This window comes from Poecilia latipinna, unplaced genomic scaffold, assembly GCF_001443285.1.
Source record: "Poecilia latipinna isolate Pla-1442-1.1 unplaced genomic scaffold, P_latipinna-1.0 Scaffold1564, whole genome shotgun sequence".
In the NCBI taxonomy this organism is placed as follows: Eukaryota; Metazoa; Chordata; class Actinopteri; order Cyprinodontiformes; family Poeciliidae; genus Poecilia; species Poecilia latipinna.
In genome coordinates, this window is record NW_015114180.1 from 136,847 (window position 1) to 157,594 (window position 20,748).

General features: G+C 38.1%; 1 protein-coding gene across 3 annotated transcripts; it reads right to left on the reverse strand.

The window, feature by feature from the left end:
• Positions 1-1,899: 1,899 nt before the first annotated feature.
• Positions 1,900-15,382, reverse strand: stat3 (signal transducer and activator of transcription 3 (acute-phase response factor)). Of its 3 annotated transcripts, none has more exons than XM_015058686.1 (24): positions 15,153-15,382; positions 12,437-12,578; positions 11,680-11,923; positions 11,508-11,600; positions 10,765-10,846; positions 10,563-10,663; positions 10,274-10,425; positions 9,921-10,079; positions 9,748-9,840; positions 9,539-9,598; positions 9,400-9,429; positions 9,203-9,296; positions 9,067-9,114; positions 8,868-8,951; positions 7,348-7,446; positions 7,125-7,260; positions 6,982-7,034; positions 6,796-6,890; positions 6,498-6,637; positions 6,180-6,401; positions 6,038-6,080; positions 4,449-4,508; positions 2,907-3,013; positions 1,900-2,781 (listed from the first exon to the last, which is right to left on the reverse strand). In XM_015058686.1, exons 2-24 carry the CDS (start codon positions 12,562-12,564, stop codon positions 2,741-2,743), a joined length of 2,364 nt encoding a protein of 787 aa, XP_014914172.1. In that variant the 5' UTR covers positions 12,565-12,578; positions 15,153-15,382; the 3' UTR covers positions 1,900-2,740. The 3 variants fall into 3 exon arrangements, with proteins under 3 accessions (XP_014914172.1, XP_014914171.1, XP_014914173.1); XM_015058685.1 differs by having other exon boundaries at positions 12,437-12,581; XM_015058687.1 differs by lacking the exon at positions 4,449-4,508 and having other exon boundaries at positions 12,437-12,581.
• Between the last annotated feature and the right edge of the window lie 5,366 nt (positions 15,383-20,748).

A 20,748-nucleotide genomic window follows, 5' to 3' on the forward strand; every position in this document is an offset into this window, starting at 1 on the left:
CTTAACTACTTTGGATTTAGCTTGCATGTGACAACAACATATGGTACAGACATAGTTTCTTTAAGATTTTCCAGACCTGGCCTTGAAAAAAAAAAAAAAAAAAAAAAGTTTGTTTCTGCTGACTGTATCTACTGTAACAAAAGTCATCAAAATTACATCATCTTCTGAGTTAAAAGTGATCTTGTTCAGTGGCAGTCATCCTCTCTCTGTAAGACACACAAACCCCCAGCACAGCTGCAGCCTCATTCTTCACTTTGATTGGCTGCGGACCAAAACTGAAAGGTGACAGTTGCTGCTTCCTAAGGCAGCTGAGTCAGCAGCTGCTGACGGTAATAGCTGTGCATCTCAACACTCCCTTCGCCTCCTCGCAGCAGTCCATTTTTACTTCCTATATCCAAAAAAAGACGCGCATTAGCCGAAGCGAGGTGGTGCTGCAGAGAAAAGCAGAGCAGCCGACTACTTCCTGTTTGTTTACCAGTTTCACCTCAGTGCTCGTGTTTTCATAATGGGACTCATGGGTATACCAGGCCCGAAGCTGCTGATCGCATCATTTCTGTGCTAAAGATGCAGATAAAGAGGTGCTGCATTTACACACACACACACACACACGCACACACACAACTGGGAGTTTCCAGTGAGGGAAGTCCACCGAAAGGGTGAGATTTATCATCAAAGCTCGAGAGAAACTCTCAAGGGGAAAGCAGGAAGAACAGTGACAGCTCATTTCAAAGGTGATTGAAATGAGCTGCCATTAATATGGGTTACTGTGTGTTTGATCTTCAGAGGCCGTAGCCTGAAGCAAGAGTTTCAAGGAGTAAAGCAGTTTCAGTACAATGAATATGCAGCTTATTCCAAATTGAAGGTCAGTCTAAAATATTTATATACGTCAAGTATAACTATTTATGCAGCTGTAGATATCAATATGCTTAGAGAACTTTTGGCCATGCAGAACCAAATAAGATCAAATAAACACTTTTACAGTTTGGCAGTACAAATATACTGCCAATAAATATACTATAATATACTTTAAAATGTTTTGTTACAGGAACCATCTCTATATACAATGTCTTTCAAGAACAACCACACAAACATACAGCAGGACAGAAACATGTGGGGGAGGGGCACAGGTGTGTTATCTTGGCTGTGATCTGAATTCACACTCGGACTCGGACAAAAGTGCTCCTCTCCTTCAGCTGAAGGTTCAGGGTTAACTGGTACTTGGAAAAAGTTCGGAATTTATTTAACAATGACAAGACAATTAATTTAATCGAAAGAACAGCAAGACCACAGGGTGATGCTGCCAACACCATGTTTTACTCTGGGTATGGCGTTCTTTTGCTGACACACAGTACAATCCACGGTACTGTGCGTCAGCAAAAGAACGCCTGCTCTGCAAGGAGAAACAGCCGGACATTCTGCACGTCTTAAACATCTGGTTTTCTTGATTCAAGCTGGCAAATTTCTGTCCCTACTTTTAACGCTAAAAGCCTCTGTAGTTATTGCATTTCATATTTGTAAATATCAAAAACTACACAAAAAGTTTGGAAGACAAAAACTGATACCGATTACTAAAATGATTACTGATTAGGCTTGATGTGGCAAATTAACAAAATCTGACTTTGTAGTAAAACTCCTCAAAAACATACATGTTTGTGAGCTTTATTATTTAAATAAAGCCTGGAAAATAGTAAAAGTATGTTCTACTTTTACTGCAAGATCCATGTGTAAGATCCCTGCACTAAGCATGATCATCAAAACAGCAGGAAAATAAAGGGCCCTATTTTAGCAACACAAAAGCAAACAAAGAAATAAAAAAAGAACTGAGTCAGTTTGTCTCTTTTAATAATAACCAAGTTGACATGTATGGGGAAAGAAAATGATCACACAGCTCACAATATGCATTGTGTGAAACATATTTAATTGGTAATAAATGATACATTTCATGATTGATCAGTACAACAAAAATAAAATGTTGATTTTTAAATGCCAGCCCAATTAACATGATCACATCTTACAGCATTTTAGTGGAAAAGCTGTGCCCTACGTAAAATACACATTTTACACAATATAAGAGAAAAAAAAAGAGCTCACAGAAATAACCTCCAATTGGCAGACTTTTTTTTTTGTCCTTTTTTTCTCTTTACCATTATAAAAATCTGAGATCCCCTTAAGAAATGTCAGAAATATTTCATTTTGTTGGAAAAAACCCCCCAAACAAACTGGTGTAGCCAAGGAGAAGCCAATTTGCCACAACTCACTGAAAGGTCATTTTAAAAACGTAAAACAAAAAGAAGCATTTTTCAGCACAACTTAAAAGCATCATATAGCTTATATAAAAACTTATGTCATACATCTACCAATCCACAAAACCATAAAACTGTTAAAATGTCAATAAACAGACAGTATTCTCAAAAAAACTACATTTCCCTATGTTTGCATGTTTTTAGATAGTTTAACAAAAACAAGGAAGGAAAACTGTTGCCTAAAAACAATATGTTCACAAAGAATGACCCAAATGTATAGGCAGTTTTTTTTGTTGTTGTTCTTTTTTAAACCGTAGTTTAAAATAATAAAAACAAATCTTTTAAGTTGATGGCGAGTAATTTTACACAGGAAACAAGAAAATCTATACAGGCAGAAAGTGTTTACAGAGAGAGAGAAATAAGTCATTCGTTGAGCCTCACACAAGGTCAAATCCCAACAAGAGGAAAAAACAAAACAAAGACGGTGATATTTTCTTTCACATAGGAGATGATACATCCATGTTCAGAGTAATTGAATCTAGAAAAAGAAGGGGGGAAAAAACACAAGCAATTAATGCTGCTGTAATGGTATTTATTAAATAAAGCTGGAGAGGAGAACCCAGTCAGAACAAAACAGATGTGTGAGAGGAGATTGCAACTCACCCAAATGCCCTTGGTTCGCTTCTGCTTCGCTGGGGATCAGGGAGTCCAGGGAGTCCAGGGTGTGAGGCGACATGAGGAACAGGTCACTGGTGTTTCCAGAGTTTGTGCTGTAAAAACATACACACACAAACAGAAAAAAAAGAGACTGCATAACGGTGCAAAGCAAAACTTATTCTTATCAAACATGCCTATGCCTTTTTTAGATTTGTTATGCTTACATCGTCATCATCCCACTTTACCACAAGTAGCCTACAACAACTGAACAGTTCTAATGAGTAAATTAGTCATCATACATCACCGGTCCGTTATTAATATAGTAAATAATCTGATTTTTGGGTCAGTAAGCAGTTCAAGTGCACAAAATTCCTGTGTTCAGCTGCAGACAGATAGGCAGACATGTCATCGCTGGTTGCAGCTGGACCCAAAGTATCCAGAGAATAATTTGGAATGATACAAATTTCAGCTGGAAGAACAGGCTGGAGATGGACCTATTGTATTTTTTTAGGGCAAGATTTTCACCTACAGTTTAAAATCTGCTTAAAATGGAAAACATTAGGCTCAATATGAAGTACTTGTTGTTTATTAACCATGTTTTTTAAAAAGTTACAGTAAAAACTAGGCACACCCATTCAAAAACACAGCTGTATTTAGCCGCTTCCTTTGACAAAAAAAGGAAATTGAACACTAGCAATTGTTGAGAAGAGAATTTTTTTTTCTAAAGCAAAAAAAAAAAAAAAAAAAAAAAGAAAAAAAAAATTCCCCACAAAAAATGTAGGACCTTGTATATTTTTCTTTTGATGCGAGACGTTTCAGAGACATGAATTACAGATTCCTTTCCTACATAAATCGGACAAATTTCATTCAGTAAAGTATTGTGTCTTTAGTTTATTGTTGAGCAGGCTATGTTATTATATATATTAAATAATATATATTTTTGCATTTCAATTAAAGAAAAAAAAACATTTTGTAGTCTGTCAGTATATTCAACTTGATTTGGTCTCCACTTGCTTGTTGTATCAAGAATTGCAAAACAAAATGCAAAAAAAGAAAAACACTGAATGGATGAATTCATTTAAACATTTCTTTAGCAAATGGCAGCAGTGTGTATTCAGTAATTTCAATCAATCTTTTTTCAAACTAAGCCAAAGGGCAGTTTATTTCCATAGTTCCTTCTTTTGCTTCCCCTTCTCATTTGATTAAAAAGAAATGATGGTGAAAAAAATCTTTAAACGTAATACCACTATCTGGAATTGGTACTTTCTTCTCTCCAACAATGACACTCACCAGTGACTGGCTTTAAATGGAAGGCAATGATAAAACAGCTGAGCATGAACAAAAGCACTGATGAATGGTAAAGGACATGCTGTTCTATAATCAATTGCGTTAGTGCAAAACGAGGACTGTGACGTCTGTGAGATGGACATAAAAACGGACGTTGTGCAGATGTGATCAATGGACTGATCTCTAAAGCACATCTGTCAAACAAATAAAAAGGTCATGTACACACATCTCTACATGCGACCTCCCCCCCATGAGGCCTACCCTGGGAATCCGTTCCCAAGCAGCTCACTGTCTTGCAAGTCCATGAACACGGAGGGGCACCTACGGAGACAGGTCAGGATCTGACTGAGAAAACCTCAAAACCCACGGGCAAGCTATCAAACCTACAACATGGCTTAAGGCCTGCATCGCCATCAGCTGTCGTCCTCGTTATTTGCCTTTCTCACTTATTTTTACTCTATAGTGTGTAATTTTCAGTAGTGATCAGTTCTAAACACCAACTACTGTTCAAAATGTGCAGTTCCATTAAATTTGTTTGATTCAAGAATGTGTGATCTTTGCTTTTATTTATAATATTAGAACAATACTTTGTCATTACAGCTGGAAGTTCTTAAGTGTTGCACCTTCCTGCTCAAACAGTTAAGTGACTTTATAAGAAACCAAAAAAAAAAAGTCACAGATGCTGCATTACAGGCATGCATTCTTTGACAGTTTCTAACTTGAATCTTTAAATGTTTACAACACCTTGCTAATGCATTTATGCTCCTGGAACTTTTACACAATGTGTCACGTTTCCATTTCAAACTTCAATATACGTTATTGAGATTTTGTGTGACAAACACAAAGGTAGCACATAACTGAAACAGTACGTGGTTTTAAACATTGTTTTTAATCTAAAAATACAAAAAGCAGGGTATGAATTTGTATTCAGACTCTTTAAATAAAGGAGTCCTTGACAAAAACCCATCGCAACCAATAGCCTAAAATGAACCAATATATTTAATACAGAAAATCCACCTGTGTGTAACAGGGAAGTTTGTTAAAGAGCATTAGTGAACGAACATCATCATGACGACCAAAAAAAAAACCAAAAACAAAAAAAAAAAACAGCAGACCGGCCAGGAAGAAAGTCGAGATGTTGAAAAAGAAAAATCCCAAACCTTGAACACTTCACAGAAAATTCATTGCAACATCATTCAAACTCGGAAAGACTGTTGCATAACAGCAACCCTAACAAGACACGGCTGCCTGCCTGAACCGGCTGGCTGGGGAAAGGAGAGCGGTAAACATGTGGAAGAAGGTTCTCTGACGACTGTGTGCACATAACAATAAAACCACCATCTCTAACATCAACAGGGAACCTGGTCAGAGTTGATGGGAAAATGGAGAGAGCTAAATATAGGCCAATTACAGAACAAAACCTGTTAGAGCCTCTAAAGGACCAGGGCAGAGGTTCAGCTTCCAGCTGGATACAATGTCACTGTAAAAACACAACCAGAGCTACAACAGAATCTGACTAATGATGAGCTATTTTGTAGAGATAAATTAGGAAAAAAAAATAAAAAATTCCTAGTTTAGCAAAGCTGGTAGAGTCAAACAACAAAACGCCTGCAGTGGGAAGTCAATGAACAAAGTATTGCCTCAGGCGGACTGAAATGCTGTTTGTTTTCCTCATCTGACAATTATGTGCTACTTGTGTGGGTCTGAGGTTTGTGGCTGTGACAAAATGTGAAAAGATTCAACAGGTATCAATACTTTTGACATAGAAGAAAACATCCACATTGAGTATTGACACTTCTGGGATGGGAGGCCCTGAATATTACAGCCTAAAGATAAGTATGAATACTTACGGGGTCACACAGATGAACTTTGTCTTCAAATAAGGCTGGATAGCTGAAAGAGAAAGGATACATTACGCACAATACTGAGCACATGAGCTCCAAACCAAACGGACAGCGTTAAAAGTACGTAGCAAACGTGGCGGAGACTTACTGCTTGTCGAGTCTCCCGCCGGCTCGGGCTCATGAGCTGCCTCAGGCCTGCAGTATTTCCCAAAAGCCTCCTCTTTGGGGATTTCAGGATAGAGATAAACAAGCGGCGACACCAGGATATTGGTGGCATCCATGATTTTGTAGCTCATGATGATGTCTGCAAACGACATGCTGCTCAGCTGCTGCTTGGTGTACGGCTCTACGGACTGGATCTGGGTCTTTCCTACAAAGAACAAACAACAATAAAACAGTAAGACAACAAGGTCTGATCTTCCTAAAGACATTACACAAACAGCACTGAGGCTTTAAAAGGACTCACCCCCGATGTCTTTCTCTACCCATGTAAATGTGATGCCGCCCTCTTTGCTGCTCTCGCTGAAGCGCAGTAGGAATGTGCCAGGAGGCTTCGGACTCAGAATGGCTCTCTCCCGCTCCTTGCTGATAAAACCCATGATGTATCTGTAAGCAGAGAAGCAACATGTCAAACTAATAGCTAGTTCAATCTACTTTAAGATGGTATTGCATGTCTAAACGGGTTTTACACCATAACAGGAAGTGAACAAGCAGTTCCAGACACGGCCAGGAGACTCGAGTCTAAACAAAGGGCGACTTCTCACCCTTCGTTCCACAGAGCGAGGATGTACTTCTTCACCAGGTCAATGATATTGTCCAGCCACACCCAGAAGGAGAAGCCCTTGCCAGCCATGTTTTCCTGTACAAGAGGAAGGAAAAAAATTATTCATACACAGCGAAACAATGTGAAGAAGGCAGACTGATCTTTTTATAGTGGTCAAGTGTTGTACCTTGCAGAATTTGGCCCATGTTATTTGGCATCCAGAATAGTTTACACAAGGCCCTGTATTAAAAAAAAAAAAAAAGAAACAAAGAGTATAAGTATGAAGGCACACTTAAGATTATCAGAGACCTGATAGGCTTATTGTTTTACCAAGTAATTTCTCAGCCAGCGTGGTCAGCTGCTCGATGGTCAGGCCTCTCTTAGTGGTCGAGGAGAACTGCCAGCTCAACACCTCAGCCACCTGGTCCCAGGTTCCCACCGGAGGCTTGGTGAAAAAGTTCACGTTCTGTGGAAGAACAAAGGAGGCAACAGCTTAACAAATGTCTGCTACCTGCATAGATCAGACCCTTTCCACAAGAGGGTGCTGTCTCACCTTTGGGTGATTAGTGAGCATGTTGTACCACAGGATGGAAGCCCAGGCGTTGGGCATCTGGCAGATGTTAGAAATGACGACCACCGGCAGAGAATGAGTCTGCAAATACAGGCAGCTTTATGATCAGTTTTATTTTGCAAACAAAAAAATAAAAGTCATTTAAATTACCCTCTTGTTAAAGCTTATACTCTTATAATATTTACAGAAAAACAGACAGAAATAAGTCCCTTTCTTCACACTAACATTTCCCCCAACAGAGACTCCCTGCGTGTGCACCGCTCATCCAGAGGCAAACTGAAAAACAGATTTTATAACGATGGCTCTTCTCAGATTATCACTACACAATAAACACGCAAAACGACAAAACCCTCCGTTACGGATCACTCTGACCTTTCACATCAAGCAAGTCGATACCCTGAGATCGCAGGGTGTGTGCTTTTATAGAATTCAACTGGGATTGTCAAACAAAAGTGGGCTGGATTAAAGCCAGCAAGATTCACCTGAGTAATAAGATATGCGAGATTTCTGTCGCAATCTTCTTGCAGTCCTAATCCATTCGCTATGCAGCGCCCTCAATGTTATTTTCTGTATTAGTTTCTGCTGATCAACATATTGTAAGATGAGACAGACAGTAGAAGATGTAGTGTCTCTGCTCTGCAATGCGTCTGTGGACCACGCAGCTGATGTTGTCTGCGCACTGAATCCAGTTTTATCCCTTGTAGTTTGTAGTAGTTACAGATTATAATACTGGTAGGTTGATTTCACCATTTTATCTTGAGGCACAAAGAGCATAATAACAGGAGTAATGCATGATCTAAAAAGGGCCAAGTACTTTCAAAAGTGAAGATGTTTTAATGTAGACTGCATTAGGAGGATTACCTATTACCATTTTCCGAGTTAGAAATCTCAGTAATCATGTAGCCATTTTTTAAGTGTTTTTTTTAAGTCTGTAAAGGTCTTTCTTTATCCTACTTCTATAATACTTCAAACAAGCCCTAAAGACATTAGTGAGTCAAATAGTAAACTGTGTCAAAAAATAAAAATAAAAAAATAAATAAAAATTGCCCATCACTGCCTTAGCCGTGCTCAAGATCTTCTGAATTGTAGAGGAAATGTTGACAATCCCACAACTCCCAAGACATTACAGCCTTTTCACTTGGAACACCACAGACCTACAGAATCTGATTTTCTTTCCCCAACAGTAGGAAAGAATACATGCATTAAACAAAACAACATGAAATCGTATCATCAGAGTCTTAAGGGCACTACTATACTCGTCTTTAATTTCCACCAGTCTAGATTTTCTATGCGATTTTCTGGAACCAAAAACTGAATGTTTCACCTGAACTCAATTCACAAAATAATCACTATAACAAGTTGCACGAATAGCTGTCACAAAAGTATGAACAAAAGTTCTGGTACGATTTTGCAGATTACTCTGTTTTCTTGCAATGAACTTCAGGTCAGGCATTTAATCTTATTGTTAGCTCAAGATTTTTAAACAAAGTTGATTTACTCACCTCCAGATCTATCTTTAGACCCTGGTGATAGACCTCTGTCTCAAAAGTGATAAGATGGAGTTCCTCTGTTACAATGAGGGATGCCTAGAAAAAAATATACATTTAGATCCGTAAATATGCGAAAAAATAATAAAACAAAATTTGAATTGTTTCAACTACATACATAAAAAACAGAGTAATTTTGTTAAATGAGTCTTACATCGCTGTTGGTCCGGCCACCGTTGCCACACCTCTGTTCCCGTAGAGTCTGCAAAGCGCAGCATGTCAGCTCTCCACGGCAGATAATTTTCCAATCTATTCATTACATTTAAGAGAAGTTGGCTTTCTCAACTTACCAAGTGTTTAAACTCTGCTGAAAGGCTGCCATTGTTGGATTCCTCCATGTTCATGACTTTTGTGTTGGTACCGAGGATGTTAAACTTTCGAGATCTGATAGGAACAAACCAAAACGGGTAACCAAGTGTCCTACGTAGCAGAGTGAACACACAGAGCTCAACTGCTCAGGTTTAAAGTGGTGTTCTTAAAAGCTTACCCTCTAATTGCAGCAACGTCCCCAGATTCTCTGAAAAATAAAATAGTGCAACCTTTATTTTTGCAACGGTCCTTCAATAAAAATAGTGGCATGCAATAAAGGGAGAATACATTTTCAATGAGTAACCGAAAGAACTCACTTGTCAATGCAAACTTTAATCTTGAGTTGGTAATTGAGTTCAGGAAACTTGACAAGCAACCTTGAAAAATCAAAGCAAAAAAAGAGATGAGAAGAGAATCATTATGTTGAGCGGTGAATGATTTTCTTTATAAGCAATCTATAAAATGGTGTCACACACAACATGCGACAGAAATGAGGTTTTGTTTTTGACAGAGAACAGAATCTTACCTGACTTTTGTTGTGAACTGCACTCCTGTTTTGATGACCAGCGGTCTGTCTGGATGCATGGGCATACAAGGCTGTCTTTCAACCACAAAAGCGCTAAAAAGCGAAGAAAGTTTCATAAAAAAAACCATGCAACACCATTTATCCAGCAAACTAAGAAGAGACAAAATAACTACCTCTTCATGAGGTTTCTGAACAGATCCACGATCTTCTCCTCCAATGCTGGCCGGTGCTGAATGATGGGGTCTCCTTTGTAGGACACTTTCTGTTGAAGTTCCTCGAGTTTCTTAATCTGCTGACGGATCTGGAGCTGGGACTCAGCCAAGGATGTGATCCTGATTAGGAAATTTGTTGACGTCAAGCGTTTTATGGGGCAAATGCGGATGGATGCATTGTACATCACTTAACATTTTTAAGATAAAGAGGTTGAGGCTGCCATCTAAACACAATTAGCTTGACTGATTTATTTTTACTTATGTCTGAGGACTTTTCTAGGAATAACACTGCATGTCTTATTAAAATTGGGTACCATGTCTCAAGGCGGTCGAGGCAAATGTTGGGTGGGCCTCCAATGCAGGCAATTTGCTGTCTTCTCTTCCAGTCTGCCAGTTCCTCATCAGTCAGATTCTTCTGGACATAATCCATGGCTGTCAAAAGGCCTCCCATCTCTGTCACGATTTGCTATAAAATTCACAGAGCGCACATCAAACAAGGATTTAAACAGATACTAACAACAATCTGTAATCCAGATTAGTAATTGCTGAATTAGACACCCCCCCCTGCAGGCTGAAAACATTCCCGATTTAAATTCTGCTTACCCTCCTGAGCTGGTCCAGGGCGCTAAGCATTTGCTCAAGTTGAGCCATCTTTTGCCTCGTGGCAGCCGCCTGGCTGTTTCCATTGAGGTCCTGGGACAACTCTGAAGACACGGCGAACACACGGTCCATCAGATAAACGGCTAGATGTATGCATACCAACCAACAGCTCTACTAAAGCTGACAGTGGCATTCAAAAACATACCTCCTTGGCTTTTCAAGGTTTTGTAGTTAAAGTCAAAATCATCTTGCAGGTTTTCAAGCATCTTCATCTTCTGTTCCATGTCCTGTAGAAAGACAGAAGTTAGTTTTCTAATATACAGATCATAAAAAGGTAAAGACAACTTTATCAATTAAAAAAACTAAATAAATAAGGGTGTTTTCACACCACGGTAGTCTGGGCTACTCTGTTCCAATGGGTGAAGAATGTTGAAAAACTTCACACTTCATTAGTTCGTTTCACTTTTACATTGCATTTTTGAAAGTGAACCAAACTGGTTAGACCGTGACATACAGCTGTTCGTTTGGTTCTACAACAAAAACCTGCCTTGTGTGAGCAGCAAGCAAGAATGGCAGCAAGATATTAGAGAGAGCAGAAATGTTTCTGTGGTTAGAAAAAATGTCATTTAGCACATCTGAAATGTAAACCTTTAACGAAAGAAATGATTTGTAGATATTTTGTTCAACAATCTTCCTTGGAAAATAAAGTGCTACATTTGCTTGCCATAACCAAGGGAGTGTACTATCGAGAAACGATTTCAAAGTGCTCGCATATGGTCATACATCATACGCACAAGTGTCATCACTTCTTCCCTTTGAAAGCATGTTTGCTTCCTCAACAATTCAATTCCAAGCGAACAGAGACTCACATGTTCCAGCAGACAAGTTCGCTTAGTTTGAGCTAAAGAAAACCCATCAACGCAACGTCTAGTGTGAAAGCTCCTTCACCTGCACACGCTTTCTGATGTCTTGAAGATTGTGCTCCAGGATTTGCTGCTTCTCTGTTACTACTGTTCCAGTGGGATGGGCTGCTTGGCCATCCTGCCAGACATTTGAATTTGTTATAGCTTCCTTTTCATATAAAACCATCAAATCTAAAGTTGGGTAAAGAATTGCGTACCTGCGTAGTCGAGGTGGCGGTCTGCAACAGCCTTTGTTCCTCCCACAAACAGCGGGCAACAATGCGGGCAATTTCCATCGGCTTCTCCAGATATTTACTTTGCAGATGCTGCTTAATCCTGCGCAGGTTATGCTGGTAGAGTACGTTATTCTCCTGCAGGAAGCGGCTGTACTGCTGGTCTATTTCCCCTAGCAGGTTGTGGAACACCAGCGTGGCATGGGATTCTTTGTTGGCAGCGTAAGCCCTTGTTGGGGGGGAAAAACAAAATGTAATAATAAAAAATAAAAACATAGAGATGTTTCCTAAAAAAAAAAAAATCACATCTCAACCACTTCCTATCAAAGATGAACAGTCTTTTTATAGACATAAGCAGCATTAAAACACAAATTTCATATATTTTGTTTGAATTATTTTTCAAAAAAATGACAAAAAAGGCTATGACAACATATACACTTAGAATTTACTTTTTTTTTACTATACTGTTTCAGTAGTTCTATATTCACTTGTATTTTTTTGTATATATAGGTTTTTTTATATTTTATATTTGTTATATTGGTTCCATTCTGTCCTCTGTACTGCTGTAACAATGCAAATTTCCCCACTGCGGGATTAATAAAGGAATATCTTATCTTATAAAATAATGATTCAATTCTAGTAAAGGGTGACAGCATTATAAAAGCACTTTACTGTAATGCGTTTTATCAGTAAAACCAAAAATAAAAGTACAGTAAACTGAAACATTTGAGTAATTTCTCACCAGTCCTGACTCTCAATCCATGGGGCCAGGAATTGCCGCAGCTCCATTGGGAAGCTGTCGCTGTAAAGGTGGTAGAGTTGCTCCAGATACCTGGTCTCCAGCTGCTGTAACTGGTTCCATTGAGCCATCCTGACACACGCTGCTTCTAATTCACACACACACAAAACGGAGCAACAATGATAAAACCGGACAGCCAAAGCAATCCACTTCCCTGACGAGAAACAAGAACATCATTCGAAACAAAACCTGCCACACAGCTTCGACAGAACACCTCTCCGATTTATCGACAGGAAATGGCTAAATACCGCGTTTGCTCTGAAAACGTAGACAGGCCGACTTGGGGCCTCCTTTTCAGCACAGTCACTTCCTGTGCTCTGAAAAGCAGAGCTTCCAAGAAGAAATATAAGCCGTCTTAATCAGCTGTTCGCTCTTCAAGCACAGAAGAGTTAAAGATCTCACACCAAGGATTTACCCCAACTCTGCTTTCTGGAAACGACGTAAAACCGCACTTCCTTTTCTCAGCCGTCTGAAAATGTCACATCGTATGGACTTGAAACTATAAAAATCAGTTTTCTTTTCCCTGATAAAGGGTCATATTAAATAGCTGGTTTCATTTCTTTCTACTGGAGAAAGTGCAACTTAAGCCAAGTTGTGTCATCAATTGTCGAGCACCTGCAGACAAAGGCGAGTGGTATACATGTGATCTATTTAGCAGGTTCAACGGGGCTTCTAGTTTCACCAGAAACAAGCCACACTTTTCCCTGGGGGAACACCAGAGATTCAAAAGAGACAACAAAACGGGGTCTCCTATAGCACACAAAAGAAATATAAAAGCAAAAGCGTTTGATCGGTGCTTAATGTTACATTAAGATTCACAAATAAAAATGTTTTTCAGTTGCACTAGACAAATTTGTCATGAATCAATTTAGCAGGATGCGCCTTGGGGAGATCAAGATCAATGAAGATGTGATCCTTAGTCACTGGTGACACTGTCGTAATGTTAGTGCAACAATTCTAAATAATGAGTAGTTCACAGTGATATCAATATCATTTAGGTGTGATTGTACCATGACATTATCTCTATAAGGAATAGGGTTAGAGCCATCATTATCTGCACCTTTAGAGAAATGAAAGTTAATTAGATTCTACAGGTCTTTAGGCTTTAATCTAGTTTGCCATCTTGTGTCTGAATAACCAACGAAAGCATAACTTGCGGGTTTCTCATTAGTATGCCTGGAACCAAAGAACCTCCAAGAACAGATATTCTCAGATATGCATGGGTTTTTTTCCCCTCTCTCTTTCTCTCCTCCAAGCAAGCTGTTTGGCTCCCAATCATGACCTCTGTTCCTCTTTCACCGACAAATACGAAAAGATACTTCACACTTGATGTGATATTCTAGGCAAGTGAAACCCCTGAGAGCATCACTTTAAATAACCTTTATCTTATTACAAAAACAACAAAAGTTCCTAAACCTTCAGAAATTGCAAACAGAATCCCCACTGATTATGATTTTTATCTCTTACCCCCGATTAACCTCTTCGCATTAGATGATCCACACACTGTTTTTTTTTTTTTTTTCTGTTTTCATTATCGTTATTGAAAACAATAATGAAAACAGAATGTCTTTTAGGAATCCAGAGACATATGTGAAGGGTCAACTAATAGATACACAACTCAGCGTACAGTCAACAAAGAGAAAGACAGAGGAAAAATGCTGTCACCGTTTCATTATTTCCAGGCGTTTTTAAGATATGAACAGTCTGGGTCAAATGGTGAAAGCACACAAAATTCTATGGCAAACTGATGCATGAATGAAAACCCCATGGGTCTGAACAGGGTCAAACACATTACCAATGACAGACAATTCTAAAATTATATTTTCATTAATCAACATGAATCAGCAAAACTAAAGTCAGCTGTTTTTTTGTCTGGCTGCCCAATACCAGTTAACACCCTGCCTCTTACCGGTAAAAGCACAATGCGATTCCTTAAACCATATCAGTGATATTCCAGGAAGTACTTCCTTGAACGAAAGACAACAGTAACCATGCCAAGTTTTTCTTTTTCACATAAACACCTGAGAGATGAAAGGGGTGTTATTTTTTAGACATCCATTCTTTATATATTTGAATTATTTTGAGGAAGAAAAAAAAACATCCCCTTTCGACTTTAGTCTGTGTGAAGGTATAGAGATTAAAAATGACTAAATGATATTTGATACTGTGGCCTATAGATTGGATGTAAATGGGCGTGGCAAATCAAGGTAAACGGCATAGTGAGCTGAGCTTAACGGGGTCCAAATCTCATTCTTGGTGAGGACTTAATTTTCAGGCCTAACCATTGAAATATGGATGTTGATAAGTAGGCAATCCAAAAGACGTGTGAAAAGATCGAAAATAAAACAACACGTGTAAAGCTGGGTGTTTTGATTTTAAGATTGGTGGGTTTAAAAGACCAAGTTGTCACTCAGGAATGATTGGGGCAACACATTAATAACTTATGTAACACTGCGGATACAGAGGTTTCTCCACACCGAATATCTGATGACCTAGTTGCTCTGCAGTAGTTTAGCAGGGTTGTAACAGAACTAAGCAATGGATTACTAATTACCTGGGATATAACCACTAAAAAGAAGATTTTGCTTTCCAAAACGAATTACTTTTTTTAAGAAAAAAAAAAACAACAAAATGCAGAAGTCGAATTACGGTCTCTTACCTCAGTCTTTGTCACTTCTATGGAAAGTTTCCCGGACGAAAACAGTTAACTTTCAACAAAGTAAACTGACAATAGCAGTCAGTTGAATATATATATGTAAAAAAATAAACCGAACTGGCATAAGCGAGAGTTGGCGCTTACAAAAAGATTACAACCATCGCTTTTCTCTCCCCAACACGAGAAACTCTTCTCCGACGCAACTCCTAAGCGCCCAACCCATCGAGCAGGTTGCAATCACTCCAGCCAAACATATTACAGTTTCGTCATTACTGACAGCTAGACGCACCAATAGTGGGGAGTAACTTGTGTTGCAACCAATAAGAATTCCGTTTTTGCGGGGAAAGAGGCGGGACTTAATAGCTGTTAGGTTGAGGTTGCTATGTTTACTGCTGTCGCAACTGAGCTCTTCCATCAAAGTCACCCTCCCGGCTTGTAGACCATATTTAGCGCGAAACATTCGGCTGTTCCGGAGGGAGGCAGAGTCAGTAAACGGAACAGCCAGTCTGGAAGTCATCTGAGTTACTGGCAATGCTGTCGTCATCAAGGTTAATAACAAAAGTGCTTTCTCTATTGACCTCAGAGAGTAAAAATTAATTAACAGAATTGATAATACGTCTTAACAGTTCGCTGATTGAATAAACAATTAAACTGATATACAATTGGACAATTTGACAGCTTAAATGGTGTTAAGAAAATAAAGGAGCAGACTGGTAATTATTAAGGTCTTTTTTATATTGGTGTTTTTAATGCATTTAAACAGAAAAGAAGCTAGCAAGCATGAATCAAAAACACACCCTATGTTGTATCTATAAATAGCCACACTTTGCTGCATTAGGGACTTTAATAATGCCAGACCACCTTACCAGTTGTGGCAAAAGCATTATATCTTCACAATCCCATTGTCAAGTCACTTAAGACTTGTTTAGTCAAACATCAACTAGAAAATTATATTTAAAAAAAAAAATCAAATTTCACAACAATATCACTTTTTCGTGCTTATTTTGCTCATATCAGAAACATGCACCCATTGTGTGCATTCTCTCTGTTTTCTTCCCTGTTCAGTGGCTAGAGAGCACTCTCCTTAATTGCATTTCCCCATCCATTGATTATTTCAATGATGCTTCTTGCCACATGGGCATGTGCATCTATAACAGACCAAGGTCAGACATGTCTGCAGGGAGGGAAAATAGAAGCACTCCTCGTGTTCCTGTCTGGTTCCTTGTGTGATTTCCATTCATGATCTAATATGGCAGTTGTTGAACACTGTCATTGTCCATTGGCATCAAGTCATGAACATATTGCAATTACAGCAGCACCCTTTCATCCTACTTTGCCCTTTCTTCCTGTCAAAAAATGATAGCTATATTTTAAGATTTATGTGCAGATAGCTTTTCCCATCTGAGCAGACATTCTTTTCATTATTCAGTGGATCTGCACATTATTACAGTTGGTGTCTGAAAAAGATTTTAGCAGGATATTGTTGCAATGTTCTGACATTAACTGCAGTCGCATGTCTTATATAAGGCTCAATGACGTGCTGACTTTATTCAGCTTCATTTAGAATGGTAGATAAATGTTAACATCCATAGTTAGTCATTAATCTAACTCTCATTGTTTCTTCAGACCATTTTCTTTCTGTCTGCAATTTCAGAAAGGGAACCTTCAAATGTACTGAGATGAGTTATGACCATGGAGACAACTGTTTTTCTTTCTTTGTGCAGATGTGGGCTCAGTGAACCTTTGTGAGTTCATATCTATATGCATGTTAAATGCACAATAAACACCACACGAATGGATGAAACCATAAAGATTTGACCACATAGGTTTTACAAAACATTGGAAACTTCACTTTACGTGATTTACTTACATAGAGCAAGCAAGGACACACAGTAGAGCTTGTAAAGTTACAATTCTTTTTTATTGTTTCAGACAATCTCAGAAAATAATCATGATTACGCATGCTACCGAGTTCTGAACAGTCTATCAACAAAGCACAGCATAAAATCAAATACAGCACATTGCTCAATGGCTGAATACAATAACAGTTTTGCTTACAGTATGGTCCTACATTAAATTGATATATATTTTTTTAAAAGTCCCATTGTTCCAAAATACTTATCATTTATTACAAATCTATTGACGGTCATTTTAAACATTTTTCACAGTTCAGTTTTAATAACACTGTTTTAGAAACTAGAGATTTCTCTGCTTTGATGAACAACACATGGTATTTATTATAAAAGTGTTAGTTAATAGTCTGCTTCTGCACTCTGCCCTATTTAACTTACTTCTTCTAAAAGAACACATTCTTTGTTTCTCACATTCTCATTACATTATTTAATGTTAATAAGTATCTCATCATCAGTCATAATATTATATCACATTTCCAGTCTAGCTTTAGAAAAACACGCAGTACAACTTCAGCAAGTCTCAGTATCAATAACTTTTTGCATTCGACATATTAAGCAATAAAAAAAACTGTGCAGCCCTTTTCATTTACCTTTTAACGCTTTTGACACTGTAGATTATGTACTGTTAAAGCAAAAAATAATAATGGTGTTAGGTCTGACAGAACAGGTGAGAGGGTGGTTCAAAAATTATCTTTTCAAAATTACTCAATGTGAAAGCTAAAGATATTGCTTCTCACTTCTTTGTTGTGGGCTCGCACTGAGTGGAGGCAAAAATCATTCAAGTACTTAATTTTATTTTGATCTAATACTTTACATAAAACAAAAAATCACAAATCTAAAATCAAATGTTTTGATTGAAAGTTATTTGACTACACAGTTGAATATGTCATTTGACTTTTTTTTCTGTTTATATTTTGATGATAGAAAAAAGTCAAATGACATATTCAACAGTGTAGTCATATATTTTGATGATCAGTGATGTTTTATCATTTGTAAAATTGTATATGTGATGTCTTTTGGTGCTGTTTTTGTCCAGGTCACCTTTGTAAATAATGTTTTAAATCCCAATGGATCTTTCCTGGTCAATATTAGTAATAGTGATATAATCGCTGCCTGTCAACATTTTTTCTGTGCCTACACATGCTGGACAAGCTTTTCCTTCATCTGTCCAACATGAGGAAGTTCATTCTGCAAGAAAACCTTTTTAGGATGTGCAATGCTGTAATTTCTTCAGTTTCTTTCTTTTTAGTCACACACTTTCAAATCATCAAAAATTAATGATAAAAAATAAAAATAAAGTTGTTGCCTTGGCTGCAGTGACTTTCATTGACTGGCAATGATTCATTACATTACATCGGTGTGCAACAATTTTGAACTTTACCTGAGAACTATTCAAATATAAAAGCCTGTGGACTCGATGGACTTGCTGGTGTGCTTTGGATCTTTGTTCTGCTGCATGACACAATCATTCTTGAACTAAAGGTCATGAACTGACAGCTGAACATTCTCCCTCAGGAGTTTCTGCTGGCAGAATTAATGTTTCCATCAATTACACGTCCTCCGTGTCTTGAAGTGGGAAAGTAGACCCAGAACAATATGCTATGACCACCATGTTTGACCGTTGGTATGATTACCTTTTAACAGTTATTCTTTTATCTCACAGAGATTCAGAATATTTTTCCCAAAGTTGTGGGACGAGATTTTATTTTCGGCAAATTTGTGATGATTCTTTGTGTCCTTGTAAGCAGTGATTTTGACCTTGAGCCTCTCTCATGGCCAGCATTTTTGCCAAGTTTCTCTTATTGTAGAATCTTGAACCTTAACTAAGGCACTAGGATCAACTGAGCTATTTTAGCCCACTTTAAGGAGCCACACAGGTCAAGTTTAAGTATATTGATTATACAGGTCATGCAGTAATCAGTCTTGAGTGTGGCTAGTGAAATTGAACTCAGTTTTCCAAAAATGTGTTTAGTGAGTCAATATTTAATTTGCGATTTCACTAGGGTGGCAATTTCATTTTGATACAGGGCCAGTTTGATTTAGATATCTTTGTTGCTTTAATAAATGAAATGGTTTGAAAATGTTCACAGTTATTTTAGATTATGTTTATTATTATTATTAATTTCATATGCTTATGTTTTTGTCTAGGTTAGCTTTGATTTCCCAGTTGCCCTGTTTGTGTATTATTCCTCCTTGCTCCCTTGTGCCATTCTCTCTCTCTCTCTCTCTTTCTCTGTCTCTCCCGTCATACCTGCCGCCTATTAGTTAATCAGTCTCAGCTTATTACTCCAGTATTTTCTCTCTCTGTATTTAAAAACCTCTTCTCCTGTTATACTCCGTTTCTTCATATATTCTGGTCCCTGCTTGTTCCTGCTCTCTCTCCTGGTGTTCTCTTGTATTTCATTAAATCTCACAATTTTTCATCTGCATTTGGGTCCAATAAATGCAAAAACTTCATGACAGAAACATCTAAATGTATCAATAAAGCAAAAGACAGACGAAATGCATAAAAGGGAAAATATAAATACTTTTTTTAAACACAACTGTAACTTACCAGAACAATGGGACAGCTCGTCCAGAGGAATCCCAAATCATTCTCAGGACAACTAAGAAGCTGGAGTCCCCTCCAGTGGATCCTGGGTCTTCCTCGGGGTGTTTCTCTGGGTCTTATTTTGGGTCTCCTGCTGATGGGACATTCCCAGAAGGAGAGCGCAGACACCTTGTGAAAGAAATTCATTTTGGTCTCTTGTATCTGTCATCTTGTTCTTTCAATCACTATCCAGAGTTTAAAACCATAGATGAGGGTAGGAACGTAGGAGAAGTGGTAAATCGAGTGCTTCACCTTTTGGCTCAGCTCAGCATTAGTCCAGATTCTGCACCAATCTGTCCACTGACCCTTTTTTTTGCACTTTTCTTCGCTTATTTGTGAACAAGACCCCTAGATACTTAAATACCTCTTGGAGCAGGACCTTTTGTGTAACCCAAAGAGGACACTTAGACATCCTTTTCTGGTTCAAGACTGTAGTCTTGGACTTATTGATTCTCCCAGCCACTTTGCCCTTGGCTACAAACTGATCCAGTGGAAGCTGTAGATCAGGGTTTGATGAAGCCAACAGTATGGTGATGTTGACCTTAGGATTAATTTTGTTCCTAACACCTCAACACTTTGGCTGTGCCCAGAAACTCTGTCCATAGATGTTACAAACAGAACTGAAGACAGTTAGCGACTTTGGTGGGTTCTCTCCAATTTACTTCCTGCAAAGTGAATCAAGGTTTGACACCAGCCATATATGAACACTATGTTTTGAAAAAAATATATAATCCCTATTTTTTTAGACTAAATGTTTTACAAATCAAAAACTTTAAAGATCTGTAATAGTGTCGAATGATTCAGTTTCAGAATTAACCAGTCTGCACAGTGTTGTGCTGATCTTTACATAAAATGGTTCTACTGCCAAGAAAGACTTTTGTTTTTTCACAAATAGATTGATAAATATGTGTAATTTTTAACTGGAGATGGTAAAATCTCCAGTTAAATCCAGAGTCCATTAAAAAAACACATCAATAGCACTTTTATTTAGTTCCAATTAGAATGACCACTTTCCAATTTCAGCAGCATTAGCAACCCCCCCCCCCCCAAAAAAAAAAAAAAAAAATTTTTTTTTTTTTACCACCTAAAAAAAAAC